We start from the raw sequence: 16379 nt of genomic DNA, 5'->3' as shown, positions 1-16379 counted from the left end.
CTGCTGTATTGTCAATCCAAAACACTTGAATACATTTTGTTGATCTGCTCCTCATGGTACATTTTTAATAGTGAAGAATAGATGTTTTCATATTTATTTATCCATGGATGTTTCTATATTTATTTATCCTAAATCTTGTTTCCCTGGAATTGGGCTGAATTTGGTCTCAGCTACCCAATTGTAATAATCTATATGCAAAAAATATTAATATAAAATATTGGGTGTATGGTGTCATTATCTCCATATCAAATAGTATAACTATTCAAAAGAATAAAAAATATATTATTAAAGGTGAAGTAAACCGAAAAACAGAGATGCTCTGCTAAACAGAAGGGTTTTTATGAATGCAATAATGAAGGAACATCCTCGCTGTTTGACTATGAATGAGTGGCATGCCAACGTACGGTGAATGCCAAACTTTGAGTGCTGTCCGCATCGGTTGATCACCACGAGCATGACGAGGAGGAAAGCACACGCGAACACAGCTAGGCCCACCGCCACAGAGATCTGTTCAAATAGGAAACAATTGCGTCAAAGTGTGTCTTCTTTGCCAATTTACGATCTTTGATTCAAGACGTCGTCTTTTGCATGTTTTTGCATATGCTTGACTTTTTAAATTTTATGCCTGCTTAAAAAGGTCAATTTTAAATATATTTATTTGCACAATATTTTCAAAATGATATATTGTTTAGATGAGTCATCTTTGTTGTATACTATCTTTTCCTCAGCATAGTAGGAAGCGGGTGGCCACAGAGAGGATTGCAGGCATTTCACCAGACGTACCACAAACAGGCGACTCTCCTTGCTCTCCGTCACATGCTTGTTGGATGTGTTGGTAGGAACTAAACAACAGAAAGAAGAAGTTACCCTCAATACAGCCCACGTCTTTTACAAGCAAACAGAAAGAGAATGCTGAGTATTAAAAGAACAAAAAGTTTGTATTTTTGAGAGAAGGTAAAATGGGTCTTACTTGGATCGAAGACTAGAGTGCGGGGAGAGGAAACACAAAAACAAGTTTGAATGGGCTGTACATGAATATAGGGCCATATCAGAGCTGTGCTTCTGTTCAGAAATTCAAGCTAAGGACATTGAAGGGAACGGTTGGAGTAAAAATGCTTGAATAAGTTGCCAAGGAAAACATCAGAAGTGGTATATTAGGATAGCTCGGCTCCATCCGCTTAAGTACTTCCGCTCAATTTAAATTTCCCTTCAGTACTACCTCTGGGTCTGCGGTATGTAAGTGGGTTTTCTATATCCAAATTTTGTGTGTCCAATCAGCAAACAGAGGAAGTGGCTGAGAACAATGACGTTAAAGTCAGCTCTCGTTGACGGACATCTTCACGCACAGTGTTTGGTTTGTTTACAGCCTGCGCGCAACGTGATTCCCGGCCAAACGTTAGCGATTGGTTATGGCAGATCCAGAATGGCACTGGGCAGATCCAATAGTTTTAAACTTCAACAGAAACCCGCCTTCAAGTGAGTTAACATTTGTCAATTGAGTAGGTCCAGACTCTCTGTGCAAATGAAATGAAGTACGAGAGTCTGGTAGGACCAGGCTAATATTAGGATGCCATCACAGGCCTTTTGCTATCAGATGTATCAGCACGAGTATTCTGCACTGCCCCACACCTCCTCCGTCGACTTTCACCAAATACTAGGGTTGCAGGACAAGGCAACAGGTGTATGCAGTTCAACCCCTTCCTGTAAACCAACCTTAAAAACTGTCTACGTCCTTCCCACCCCTAAAAGACATTTTAGTGCATTCTCATCCTGCAGAGTGACGACTCACCGGGAATGGCGCCATCGTCGAAGTTATCGGCAGGGCTGTTCATGAAGAGCCCGGTGGCGTTGGCCTGGTCGTGGCCCAGTACGTTGCGGACCACCATGGTGTACACGCCGTTGTTCAGGTGGGTGGGCTTGTTGAGGAACAGGCAGCCGTGCTTGACGGAGCCATCGTCCGTGTCGGGGAACAGCTGGGTGTAGGTGTACCTGTTCTCGGTGAGCTCCTTGCCGTTGTACAGCCATTGGATGGTGGGCTCGGGGTTCCCGTCCACCGCGAAGGGAAAGCACCAGTGGTGCTGCCGCTCGGCCTTGCGCAGGAACAGGATCCTCACCGGGACTGCGTGGGGGAGGGGAGGAGTAAGACTTGGAGAAGAGGAGATCCTTCAATCATTGAGTTCCTCTGTGTTCCTGTGGAGGAACAGGGTCAACTCGACGGAACTTTGCCGGAACTGGCGAGGACCTCTCTGAGTGAAATAGATTGCATTCATCGAGTGATTTGTTAGCCCCTTCTACAATCTATTGCACTCACAGTCTAAGAGAGAAGATGCTTCCGTTCATGAGGTCCCTTTCTCAAAAACACTTTGCCAAAAGAGGTTGGTTAAGGGAGATGAACCAGCAACCACTCCGGTTGCCAGGCAACCTTCTCAACTGCTAGAGCTAGAGAGGACCATTTAGGGTAAGAGGACAAGAAAGTTTGAGAAGGATGTTGGTGCAATTCCCTTGTGAGCTTGGATGCAAGGCACTTAGCAACATAGTTCTCTAATGGGTGAAATTCGTGGCCAAAATTAAAAGTCTCTGAATGTGTGTGTGTATCTGTGTATGTCTCGGAAATTTTCAAAAGTTTTTCGATGACTAATTAACCTCTTAAAATTCCAATCCTAGATCGTGCTACATATCAAATGACATTTACACAATAAAGTAATTTCAGCCCGGCTTTAATAATCAAAGAGCCCTAACGACCTAGACTAAGCAGAAAACCACTTCCAAATCACTGGCCTACACGTGTTTTTTCTTCCTTTTCTGCTGCATGTGCACTTAAAGCATGTTCAATATTATGTCACAGGCCCACAGCAGCCATAGGGTCCTGCGGTATTTCCCCCAATCAATGTTCTTCCATCTGTAACTGTACTGACCCGTCCATGAATAATATATCCTGGTACTCCTTATCGCTCCCGACCACTGGACCACTACCTGGAAGCAGCTGTGGACCTGAAGCTACAGGAAATGTCCTCCTTTAGAGCCAAGATGGAGGAGAGGTGAGGAGACCCTCGCACTTCAGCCGCTCTTAACCCCTGACCCTGCGGTGGGAATCTGCTGTGCTCAGGGCAAACCTGAACCGTCTCCCATGTCTCCTCCGTCGGTCGGTTTTGTTAAGAGCCGGGGTCAATTCTACCCGTGCAGAGAGAAAATGAGCCCTGCTGATGATGGCATTAAGCTAACCTTTGTTTAGCAAAGCCTGACTGCACTTATGGTAGCAATTAGGCTACCTATACTTCGAGAGTGAGGGGCTTTTAGGGGGCAATTTTACGGAAGCAATGTATAGAATTGACAAATGGTGAGTAACAATATGGACAAAGACGACATCCGATGAGTTCCTCTCGGGGCCAAACGTCAGAAAAATGGATTACTTGGTAGATAGTTCAATTAATCCCTCACTGAACACTAAACTTTCAAAGCAAGGGCGAAAGTCATTTGTTGGGGATAAATAACTGATCTCAGGGTGTGTTCGTGGCTGGTGTGAATGCAATAAACCATGGTATGTCGGAGGCTGTTAATAAGAAAACCTATTCAAAGCGTCTTTCATAAGTCTAACATGTTTTTTCTCCTATACGTTGAAAAGAGATGTCAGAGCGATGGCAGTTTTCTCCGCACCAACTGCGGTGAGCAGGAGGGATGGGGTGGGGGGTAATGGGAGCTATAGACTCAGCGCTGTAAACACTGACTGTTGAACGAGCTAATTAAGCCTAATTAAAGGGCTGGCAGTTAACGAGCGTCCCTCAGCCTTGGAGGGGCCGATGTGGATGGATTAGCACACGCACTAACGCACTTACCATCCGCCAATCACTGCGGATGAAGCGGTTTTCCGGACTCGCGGGTAAGGATCCATTAGTGCCGAGCTCAAATGAGATCTTAGCGTGCGGGTTATCTAGTCCCCCATTTTCCCGGGCAGTTATTATCCGTCCCCTGATACCCGTGCCATTGGCTCCTGTTTATTGGTTCCCCCGGACTCCTTTTGGCTGGGGGGGGGGGGGGGGGGGGGGGGCTTTGTCTTCTAATGACTGTCACTGAGTTGATAGTGGTGATGTACGATATTGTTTTGGCAATATTTTTTGGTAATGCATCGCTAATGCATCCTGCAGTGGTGCTTGGGGGGGGGGGGGTCCGCTGGGGCCTGTCACTGGGTGTTGTTCAACTTCCAGCATGCATTAGCGGCGTCGCCAAGTAGACAACAGCATCGTCGAAGTCCCCTGGGTCGAGTGAACACTGTGATCATAAGTACAGGGCCCGAAACCGGAGGTGAAGGGGGGGTTTGTCCGGGAACAGGGGCTCGGGTCGGGGTGTATCTCCATTCTCTTGCGTGGCTCTCTCCGTGTGCCTCAGCACGCACGGAGAGAGCCGACCTCGATCGACACAGAATGACAGGAGTGCACTGTCCACTGCACTGGTTCACCCCGCCTTGAGTGGCAGCGCCCAAAAAAACGCTCTTAAAGGTTGGCCGGGAACACTGCGCTTATTATTTTTAGCCGCCTGTTTGAACAGAAATTCGACACGGAGAGCTTTTCCCTTTATGCTGCTGTCCACCCTGCCTGCAACGCAGAGATGGGGCGCAGTGTGCTCTCGCATTCACCTCCAATAAGCTTGACAGCCCCTCATGAATCCCGCCCCACCCCCCCCCCCCCCTCCATGACCCGGTGACCCCCTGAGGCCCGGTGCCAGCTCCTGTGCTGCAGGGGCCACTTACACTCGATGTCCAGCTGCACCATGTCCTCTCCCGGCCCAGCTTGGTTCTCCGCCTCGCACGTCAGGTTGTGGAGGTTGTCCTTAGAGGAGACCTCCAGGAGCTGCAGCACCAGCACCAGGGTGGAGACCATAACCCTCCTCTGAATCGGGGAGAGGGGGGAGAGAGAGGCGTCGGAGGACGAGGAGGTGGAGAACAGGGAAGTGGAGGTGGAGGAGGGGCAGGGGTATAGGATGGAGGAGGGGGAGGTTGAGGTGGAGGGAAGGGAGGAGAGGGAGGAAGAGGAGGAGGAGGAGGAGGAGGGAAGCGGAGTGGAGATGAAGGAAGTGGAGTTGGAAGGGAAGGAGGAGGGGGAGGTGGAGGGTGAGGAGAGGGAGGAAGAGGAGGAGGTGGAGGTGGATGAAGGAGTTTCTCCACAGGATGCAGCAGAGGCACAGAAAGGATTTGGAGGGGAAGGGAGGGCGGGTGTGTTAGAAGGAGATTTTCTTCATTCTATTTGTATATTTGTTGGTGAATGTGCTGTGTTGTGTCGAGGTCTGAATGGTGAAGTGTACAGTATTAGAATCTACTGCAAATCTTACACAGTTGAATTGTCGGTCTGAAATACTGCTATTTCCAAAAGATAGAGAATAGGACCAAATGTATTTATTAAAATATACTAAGTCTATTTATTTGAAATACCTGAGATATATTGATTCATATTTACAAAATACATTCCTCAAGTTCAAATAAATGTATTCACGTCTCGGCTTGTTGTGCGGGCATACCTCGAACACATGGCGGGAATGGAGCCTCTCAGTACGCCAGCTCGCCACGGGGGGAGGGGTCCCGCTCACATGACACTCAAACATCAGGCTGCCTCCTTCCTTGACCTTAGTGGCGGACGGGAGGATGGTCACTTCAGGAAGAGCTAGAGAGAGAGAGAGAGAGAGAGAGAGAGAGAGAGACAGAGAGAGAGAGAGAGAGAGAGAACACCACCATCAGGAATACATTATATTATTAAAGGGATACGCCAAGATATCTGTGGATTGGCGTTACCTGTCTTAACCTAGTCTCGAGAATATTAACATTAAGGTCTGATGGTGTTAAGAATGAATCTTTGTTGAGTGTTCCAAATTTGCTTCGACCAATCAACTTCAATGTCTGGCAAATGTAGGTGTGCCAGTGGGAAGACAAGCGACAACATCCTGTCTGGACATCAAAGTCCTTAGACATAGTTTCTGTAAAGGTTTGAAATCAAACCTACGTATTAGCCTGGCCACTGTAGAAATACATTTCTTAAAGTCTTCTTCTGAAACCTCCATCTTGCCACGGTAGGATGAGTTTCTATTCGAGTGCAGATTCACATCTCCATACCAAAACAGGAATTACTGTTCCTAACTGCAGCCCTCTCACTTGCAGGCACTGTGCAGTCTCCCCCTAGAATGTCGGCTATAGCATTGTCAAACTTACGGTTCCGGACATTGCATCCATATCTTGCATCCAGCGCAATTGACTTAATCACTGGCGCATGTGTCGTTGCTAGTTTGCAACTGGCGCAGAGCGTTCTTTTCCCTCCTGTGCCACGCGTCGGTAAATTAGGGAATACATTTGCACCCCAAGGGACGGTTCGGCGAAAGGAGGAGGCGTGTTCTGGCGCAAACGTTCTCTGGTGCTATTTTGCAGTTTCAGAAAACAAATGCGCCACAAACCAGGAAATACCTGGTTTAAAGGCAGTAGCGCGTTGTTCAGATGCTATTTTAAGGGCGCATGCATAATGTTGCTTGTGCACCTCGTGCATACACTTTGATTCTCTCATCTACCTAGCCACACATTCTTGGTAAATTATTTGGGAAAAAACAGCTGATACAGCGGTATTAAGTTGTACTTTTAAATCAATGCATCTGCAAACACCATACAGCAAACACATATTTTTCTTGACACAGACATCGTGTACAAGCCATTAACTTTTAGGATTGAGTATTTGATCGTGAGAAAACACAGCGAGTGAGTGTTAAAAAGAATGAATGAATGCGGTTGCGTGTAAAATAATTAATGAAGGCGGGCGCGCGTGTGTGCGTCCATCTGTTTAAACACACACAAACACATAACGCATAATACAGTCCATGGCAATGTATATTAACGGGGGGACACATGCATATTAGGAATACAAGTCGATAATGATAATGCATACAATACTGCGAAGAAACTATGTTTGTTAATGTATTGCGTGTATCATTAAATACAACCAAATACAAACAGTTACCGCATATCATATGTGTGTTAAGTTTTTTTTGCCAAATTTTATTTGAGGAATCACTATTTCTTAAGTTGTGGAAGAAAACGCTTTTCCATGTGTGAATTAGGCCATTTCATTTGGCCATAAACTGAGGCATTTGAAGTTTGAAATTCATGTGGTCATGCATCTTTGTCATCAGAGACTGCAAACGCGCTGTCAAAATATCAACTCGTCCGATTCAAATGCGCTCATGGCTCTTAAAGGGGATGGGAGATGGCACTCTCATTGGTTTATTGCACGTTACGCCCAAACCACACCTATGGGTAATTAGGCTACTTCAGACCAACCCATTTTAGATTTGCGCCGGGTGCAAGAGTCATTTATCCGCCGGTAAAATATCAACATCGTCATAGAACCTCCCACAAAGCTACTTGCGTTTGGCACTTCTCACTTGCGTTTCAGACCGTTAACATAGGGCCCATTGTCTTTCCCAGATTAAGACCAGTGGCTTGATTCCAATTTTATCATTATGCGTCCAGAAGGGGAGTTTGCTGGGTTAGCATTGGATTTTTTCAAGCCGCTAACGCTGCATTGACTTGCAGAGTTACAGCAGCATAGCATAGCTGCTGTTTATGTGGGGAGAATACACTGAAAAGTTGATTATTCAAAGCAAGTGGCACAGGACTCAAGTCTTTCTACAAACACACTGACAATTTGGCAGAATTTGTTGGTGCTGGCACAACAATAGTGTCAGCTTCTTCTGGCTGGGTGGTCTACATGTAGGGTTACCTGTCGGGCTGCATCATAGTAGCCGGATTCCGTGTGTGCACAAACTACAATCTTTTTGTGTTCCTGGCCCTTGTTTGGAATATGTGAATATATATGGAAATCTTTGGAAGTAATAAATGCGTATTCCCCTCACATGACCAGGAGCTAGGCGACTGTAAATCTAAAATAATTTGAATCAAATCAGGGCGTGATCTGAGAAAATTAATTGGGCAATCATTAACCTTCAATTAAGGATTTACTTCAACCACAATTAAATGAATCCCCATGTCCTATGTATGATTCAAATTATATAAATAATATAAATAAAAAGTCAATGCATAAGATGCATTTTTGACATGGAACAGTTGTGTTATCCATTTTATAACGTTGAGGAAAAAAACATTCCCTAGTAGTCCTCCATAGTTGGCCTGCGCTCCAGACTGGATGACACCTACGGTAAATCCTCCCTTCTATCCTCACAAGACCATGCAACATTGGTGTGAAATACATCTCTTAACCATGAGCTGCACTCACAGCAGTTGTCCATGGACAGGATGTTCAGAAGTACTTCCTGTCCAAAGGAGAAGCAGGTCATTGGTTGGTTGTCGGGGTCAGCCCGCCCACTGCGCTCCCACTGCTGCAGCCAATGGATTTCACAGGAGCACACCAGTGGGTTGTCCCTCAGCACTCTGGGTAGGGAACCAGGGATGGAATGGCCTTCAGGAATATATATTCATGTACTGTATTCACCCATACATTCATTAATATTGAATTAACATTGCCTCTGTAGATTAAGTAATTCAGCCATGTCGATTATCCATGGCGATTGACAAGGCTCAGAACCATTAAAGCATATAATTAAAAATGTTGTAAATGTAGTTTATTCTTAGAAAAATTATCAAAAGGCCTGTTCTTGACAATTTGACCACGAAAGAGTAATGTGTAATATCTAATATATTAGAAGGTGTTCAACCACAGGTGAAATGTAAAATACGTTTCACAGAATAGATTTGAACATTTGGAAAACAACAAAGAGACTGTAAAGTACTGTTTAGATACTGTGATTAACTTTAAGTCTTTCATGGCTCATTTCAATTTATTTATATTACAAATGTATAATTTACCTAAATTACAAAAAAATATATGAATGTAATTTGTATTTCGGCTTAGCAGCGAGGCCACTGGTTGCCACAGGAGACCTCCTGTCTTGTATGTAATCGTATTTTGGGGGGAAAACAGCTCTTTGCAGCAGGTACTTGAAGTCCATCAACCTTTTTGACTCATCCCATTAGCATCCATAAAGCTCTGAAAGGCGGTCTTTCTGTCTTTTCTGCTGTGGTTTTAATGCCGTCTCCCTGGTTCAGCTGCTACTGTAAGACATTACCTCCGTAGCGGGACTTCAGGGGCGTACGCACACTCTGCTGCCTCTGCAATACGGGGCTCAGCGTGTCCCTAATGAGGGATGTATGTTGTATGGTTTTGCATTAGCAGACCTGTTGGTTGAGGTCCTACATGGTTTCAACCTTGGAGCGTGCACTTGGTGAAGTAGTATAATGTTATAACAGGGATCCATCTGAGCATGAACTTAAGGTATAAGAAGGAGTCTACTATGAGTTTTCTGATTAATTAAAGGAATCACCCTGCACACGCATAACCACTCACACACACACACACACACACACACACACACACACACACACACACACACACACACACTCACAAACATACACAAACACACAGGGATGGATAATTGTATTGCTAGATAGTGGATGAATAGTACTAGTGATAGATAGTACTAATAGATATTGGATGGATGGATAGTACTAGTGTTAAATAATGGATAGATAGTACTTATGACATTTAGTGGATGCATGGATGTTGATGTATAGTGGATAAATAGTTCTAGTGATAGATAGTAAACATATGGATCGTTTATGTGTATTACAAGTGATAGAGGGTGGATGGGTTGAACTTGTGATAGACAGTTGATGTTTAGTGCTAGTGATAGAGTATGGATAGAGATAGTGGTGATGGTTATAGTGATAGAGAGGGGATGGATAGAGATAGTGGTGATGGTTATAGTGATAGAGAGGGGATGGTTAGAGATAGTGGTGATGGTTATAGTGATAGAGAGGGGATGGTTAGAGATAGTGGTGATGGTTATAGTGATAGAGAGGGGATGGATAGAGATAGTGGTGATGGTTATAGTGATAGAGAGGGGATGGTTAGAGATAGTGGTGATGGTTATAGTGATAGAGAGGGGATGGATAGAGATAGTGGTGATGGTTATAGTGATAGAGAGGGGATGGTTAGTGCTTGGTGGTGACTCACAGGTTGAGCAGAGGGAGAAAGTGAAACACTCTCCAGCTGATGTGCTCCAGGACGTTGGATGCCAGGTTTCTATGACAACAGAGAGAACCGGGTTAAAATGGCCGCCGAACTGTGGGTCTATCCTTCACCGGGAGATACATGATGTTCCAGGTAGAGGCTCTTGTTCTCAACAAAGCAGATACACACAATGAAAACATACGCACAACATACAAATGGAAAAAACAGGAAAGAAACCACCGTCGTAAACTCTTCTTCGGTGCACCCACACAACTTCAGGTGGAACCTAGCTTTGAAATCTATTCCTGGCGCTGCTTACAAAGACAACAGATTTATTTATTTTTTTCACAGAAATGCTTTCACCACTCGATGGACATAGCCCTGAAATATTCTTTGTCCTTGTTCGTTTGTGTTTCCGAGAAGCTGAATCGGACCTGAACCTTGTCATTATTGCACATGATGAGCCCTGACAACTAACAAGTAGGAGCCTGAAGTGGAGTGTTTTTCCTGTTATGAAATGAATGCGAACATTGATGCAGCGCCACAGTTGACAAACACAGCAAACTGTCTTTTAATTGGCAAATGCTCTTGAGGAAAAGTTTTCTTGCTTCTTACGTGAACAGTTAGACCTAAGAATGTAAAGGGAGGTTGAACAATGAGAGACAGCTGTGAGCTTTGGTGTCAGTGGCCTCTAGCCTACCTCCAGATGAAATAGTGCATCTAGACTGTATAGGAGGGATGCGATTCCATATTTTGTTTGGTGACAAAGACACACCTACTCTAATTAATTTAAATCCCTAAACTACTTGGATCTGAAGGTAAAATGGTAAAACATGGAAAAAAAATACACTTAAATGTTCAAAAGAGCAGAAGGGAAAATCTATCTGCATCTCAATTATAGTTGAAGTAGTTGTACTTTACTAGTTTACTATACAGCTGCACTAGTTTTGTGATAAGCCTAAAACCCAGTTAGTGAATAAGCCAAAGGTAAAGATTGTTGCAAATAATAAAAAGAGCAGTTAGACTCGTGGAGGGAGAAATAAATAAATAAAAACCCCATCGCTCCATCTATAGACCTCATTGAAGACGGTAGGAATACAATGGTGGTATTTGCATTGTGGTGTCGGCTGTTGTGGCTCAATCACTCGCTGCAGAACAATATGAACCTGTGTTGAACTGCCTTCTCTCTCTGCCAGAGAAAAAAAAACCTCTGTTTATAGCTTCTCAGTTCTCATCTAAAAGCCCTGCTGCCATGTTTCACGTGGCGTCCACGTTCCCAGCAGGCGCTCCTCGCAGCGCCACCTGTCATTACCTCTGCTTCAAACACCGCTGATGAGCAGCATGGTCAACTGATAGATTTGTTTTTATTTGAGTCCATCTTTCTTCCATAATGAGTTATTTCTGATTTAATTCGTTGTTTGTTTTTTTGCTGTTGTACGATCTGTATATGGAGATAAAGAAAATGATTGACAGAAGCAGGAATATAATTTAAAAAAAAAAGAACAGGGAGTTATCGGTCAAAGCTTATCGGAGAAAAAATGAAAAAAATAGGTCCCTCCCCCAAAAAAATGTTGCATTACAATTAAAAAAAGGCTGTTTTTTAGTTTCTGCTGCTGTGGATATATAGCAGTGCATTCACACTGCATGTAGTTTTCTACTCCATAACCGTCATTGGTTGGGCGGCCGCCCTCCCCCAGCAGCAGGACAGCAGCAGTAGGCAGAGGGCGGCTCCCAAGCCGACAGCAGGGGAGGGCCCCTCGTGGAAGCCGATACATATGGAGCCGGGCACGGATCGACCCCGAGAGCCGGCGAGGATCAACCATTTGTTTTCCTTGCCCTCCGAAAGATCATGTCAGATTGGGGGGCTGTTGGGGTCGGATCCCTTACCGACCCACCGGGCGGGGCGCCCTTACCGTTCCACCAGCGCTGGTTACATGGAGGCTAGGCGATGAGGGGGGGTGATGGGTGAAAAAAAAAAAAAAAAGCCCCAAGGCCAAAGAAGGTGGAAGAGTGTGCGTTTGTTCGGAGCGTCTGCTAAATTGTAAACAAGTGGGTGGGTTTCCCATTCAGGAGCAACCTGGCCGAGCTGTCTGATAACCTAAGGGACACATCTGTCTCTCCCCCCCCCCCCCCCCCACAATCAGCATCTTCACCCCATCACCGCCCCATCCCCACTCGGGTATTGATTAAGTGATAATGGACCCTTAGTGGAGTGTATTTATTATGCATCAGCTGTCGATAATACGCCTGTGCGAGGGAGTTAAAGGTGACTGTTGAAGGCCTGTCTCGGATTTCTCACCGTCCCCCCCCCCAGTCCCCCTCAACACACAACCCCCTAAAATCTCTGTCCCCTTCACCTACACTTCACCCCCCCCCCCCCCCCCCCCCCCCAAAACCAGGCCCCATCGCTCTTGTTTGGTTTGCACGGCAACCACGTCGTGAAGGATTTAAGAGGTAGTCTGAAAGAAGGGTAAGTTACTCACCAAATGAACCACCAGGTTGCCATGGCTACTGTCAGACTGGAAAGTAGGCTCGGGGTTGACCAAAAAATATAAGACGGACGGATATTTAAGACGGACAGGTGTCTGAAGAATAGTCCTGTGTTGCTTTAGTTCAAATTGGGTAAAAAATCACCTTTTGAATGTCAGATCAGATATGTGTTCATCAGATAAACGTCCATTGGGGGAAAACCATAACAAGTGGTGAGGGATGATCATGGTGGACTTAATGAAACGTCCAAACATAATTACTGCAAGCTTATAAGATCGGCTTTTGTGGGCACTGTCAAAATTCATGTCTCGCAACTGATTGAACGATATCCCATGGCCGACAGATTGCAAAAACATCTTTGCATACCAATGTCTGATGGATCTACCACTTGAAACAGACAAAAAAAAACGATCTGATGTTGAGAAACTAAATGAGCTACAACTGCTTTCTAACTAAGCCATTCTCCCGACTTCGGCTCTCGTTGTACTCAGTAGCCAGGCTGGAATGACAGGTCACGTGATGACGGCGATGTGGGTGTCAGTAGCACTAGGTGACATGTACTAACAGCCTAATGGGCCGTTTGATTGACAGGTACAAAGGGCTAATCCTTCCCCTCCCCAGCCAGCACTCACAACAACACAGATCATTATTCACGGTTCATAGAGGCTTTTATCCAAAGGATATTTTATTAATATGGACGCTGGGGCTTTGAACCCAGAACCTTTGGGCTTGGAGCAAATCCCCTTACCACTACTTGACTCTTCTGCCTCCAGAGAGGGCTGGAGACGTATAGGGAGATGTTGTGTTTGTGTTGTTGTGTTTGTGGTGCAGGCTACTTACATATACTGCAGCTTGGGGTTGTGCTGGAAGGCTCCGGGGGAAATGAGGCGTAGTTTACAGGATGTGACCGTGCTACAGGAAGTGGAGGAGGAGGAACAATGTTATTCATTGCATTAAATGGCTTTCTGTAAAAAAAAAACATTTGTTCAATAACAATAAAAAGCCACAGGGAATCACAAAGCTAAACTTGATAGCTATGTTTTAAGATTTTTTTTAAAAATGTCGAGGAGGGATGAGGAGGTATAATGTCCTAAAACAATACACCGGCAGAAGGCAGGGTTTGCATGGAGGGCTTTTCTACAAGCATGGAGGAATTAGAGTGTATTGTATGTTATGTGTCTCTAATTACCCTCATGGCCTTCTGAGAGGAAACTATTTGATTGGACAATATGAGGGCAGACTATAAGCATGTCCTTTATAGATTTACTCCACTTAACCTCTGAGAAAATATTGTAATTTTTGGTTTGTGCGTCACTTTGAATAGCCTTCTGAGGTTCCATGCTCCAAGAAGCTTGTTTTACCCAATGCAAACATGTAGTTCAATGATTTTCCTGTGACTTGTTACATTTAATGCATATTTCAACATTATTAACATATATTTTCAGTATATATGTATGTATTTGTGGGTCAGTATTATATTTTTAATACTCTCTGCCTAATTTAACATCTGGGATTCATAAAGCAGGCCTACATTTTATCTTATCTCATCTCATATTATTACTTTCCATTCCATCCCCAATTGGCTTGCCGAACTGACGCCACCTACATCACCAACATGGGATGTAAACCTTTTCAATTTTGACCACTAAAATGATATGATCTCACTCAATAACATATCGAAACAGTATTTAATATACTGCCATGTGAGGCTTGGTCACCTCCTAATTCAACATGTTTTGGACAGGCCAATGTGTGGGGAGACAGAACAAACTGTTCTTCACATGTTACATACATTACCTGTATTCGTCAACAGGTTGTTACAAACAGATTTGAGCTGTACTCACAGGTTTTTCAGCTCCCGGTAGTAGACCAGGTCCAGCTCTGTGATGTTCTCCAGGTGGGCTTGGTTTTCTATGTATCTGTTGGGGCAAACAGAGAAAAGGAGGGTTTTGTGATGATTAAACACACCATGGCCTTCCGCTTGTTGTCCTTTGCAGACTTTACCGTGGTCAAAGACACACAAAGAAATAATCATCAGGCATGCAGTGCGAAAGGGAAGATGAACACAAACAGCTCCAAACAGGAGTGTTGGAAATATGTTTCCAAGGTTCAGAGGCAAACCTCTGAAATTAGAAATGTGAAAGGTGTGTGGATAACTTTGAAATTCACCCTTCCATCCATCTATTCATTCATCTATCCATTTATCTATCCATTCATCTTTCCATTCATCAATCCAGTCCACCTATCTATACATCTGTCCATCCATTCATCCATCCTTTGATCCATTCTGGAGTTGGGCAGTGAATACCATAGACATGTCATTAAAGAGCAGGAAGGGGTAAGAAAGTACAGAAACAGGTCCTTAAGGAGCAGGGAGGGATTGGACATTGAATACAGAGCAGATGTTTAAGGAACAGGCATTGGTGACACACTGAATAAAGAGCCTGGTCTTTAAGGAAACTTGTGGTTGTAAAATACTGAATATAGAGACAGGTCATTAGGGAGCAGCAAGGGTTTAGACAGTCAATACAAAAGATGAGGCATTATGAAGCCAGAACCTTCTGTCTGGGACTCAAACGCCCAGAGTCTATTTAGACACCATCTTGCCCTTCCAAGCAACCATTGGAGCAACAAATTCAGGACACACATATTTCTGTGCGTAACACAACAATATCATATGATTAAAACAAACATTATAGTGGGATTTCTAATAACGACTTATCTAATTCACTTCAACTAGCTATGGGCAAGAGGAATCGGAGAGTCCAGGCAGAGGCGCCGCGTCCCATTAGGCATACCAGGCAATTGCTTGGGGCCCCGGGCCACTACTAGGGCAATCGGCCCCCTAAGAATTCCCCCACACTACCTCGCAACGCCCCTGTATAGTATAGATGGAGAGTTTATTGCCACCCGCAAACGAGAGACAACAAAGCCGAATGGTATTCGCGAATACACACTACTGAATGACACCCATACAGCTCCTTATATCCCCAATCCTTACAAAATACAAAGTTGGCCTTTCATCAAATATTGATGTGCATAGCATGTATGTGGGTCATACTGTGTGGATGTCAGCATATTCTCATGTCTTCTGGATCCCAATGTGACCTTAGAGCATATATTATTATCCTTATACAAACAGAGATGATGCACACGTGTGAATGTCAGCATTGTCTTCAGTGAGTACATCAGATGGGAATAGACTGGACCCACTCACTGGTGTCACATGGCACATAACATCTAGGGCAGAGGTGATCAGCTATTTTCCACTATTAAAGTATCTGTATGATATGTAGGCCTAATAATAATCATAGTTTAACATAAAATGTAAGGTTATTTTCTACCACAACATCTTAATCAATGGAAAGGTGTTCCCACCTGATTGGCGTTAAGCTTATGTCCCGGCCCTATCCTCTCTGGGGAGGCCGAGCTGGAAAAACCTGTTCCTAGCGAGATGCCAGACAGACTAGCAGGAAACACTTTCACCTCCCCTTGGGTCACTTTCCATAGTTCCTGGTCCTCCTCCCCAAGATAGATATACATCTACCTGCAGCGCTACGCTGGCGCAACAGATAACTCATCCATGCCGTGTACTTGCCCTGTTTCTCAGGGCTTTATTTAACTGAGCATTAGTGATTAGTAAAGTATTTTTCACTTGCACTCTTGAACTTATTATAACTAAGGTTACATTGTCAAGATTATAAGGTTAATTGTTTTCAGCCTAACTTGTAGGTCTCTTTGGATGAAAGTGCCTGCTAAATGTTTTTTTTGCATGCTGAATTTGAGCTGAATTTGTCGATGTAATAGACACTTATCCAAGAAGTGAATATGCTA

At 44.4% G+C, this 16379-nt stretch overlaps 1 protein-coding gene across 1 annotated transcript; it reads right to left on the bottom strand.

Annotated features, from left to right (window-relative positions):
- Nucleotides 1-223: 223 nt before the first annotated feature.
- On the bottom strand, nucleotides 224-14595 carry ntrk1 (neurotrophic tyrosine kinase, receptor, type 1). The gene is made up of 10 exons (XM_060065254.1): nucleotides 14390-14595; nucleotides 13386-13457; nucleotides 10059-10127; nucleotides 8262-8416; nucleotides 5509-5651; nucleotides 4745-4883; nucleotides 1790-2119; nucleotides 971-982; nucleotides 784-842; nucleotides 224-507 (listed from the first exon to the last, which is right to left on the bottom strand). The coding sequence occupies exons 1-10, from the start codon at nucleotides 14578-14580 to the stop codon at nucleotides 286-288; spliced, it is 1392 nt and encodes a 463-aa protein (XP_059921237.1). The 5' UTR covers nucleotides 14581-14595; the 3' UTR covers nucleotides 224-285.
- Nucleotides 14596-16379: the final 1784 nt, after the last annotated feature.

This window comes from Gadus macrocephalus, chromosome 11 (genome assembly GCF_031168955.1).
Source record: "Gadus macrocephalus chromosome 11, ASM3116895v1".
Classification (NCBI taxonomy): Eukaryota; Metazoa; Chordata; class Actinopteri; order Gadiformes; family Gadidae; genus Gadus; species Gadus macrocephalus.
The sequence above is the reverse complement of the archived record's forward strand: the minus strand, read 5'-3'. Positions and strand labels throughout refer to the sequence as shown.

Excerpts from the sequence above, each read along its gene's own strand:
- ntrk1 (XM_060065254.1), bottom strand. The coding sequence starts at position 14,580 with ATGATTATTTCTTTGTGTGTCTTTGACCACGGTAAAGTCTGCAAAGGA. Across the intron at positions 10,128-13,385 it reads AACCCCAAGCTGCAGTATAT|AAACCTGGCATCCAACGTCC; the intron begins GTAAGTAGCCTG and ends CTGTTGTCATAG. Across the intron at positions 8,417-10,058 it reads TTTCTCCCTCTGCTCAACCT|AGTGCTGAGGGACAACCCAC; the intron begins GTGAGTCACCAC and ends TTCCCTACCCAG.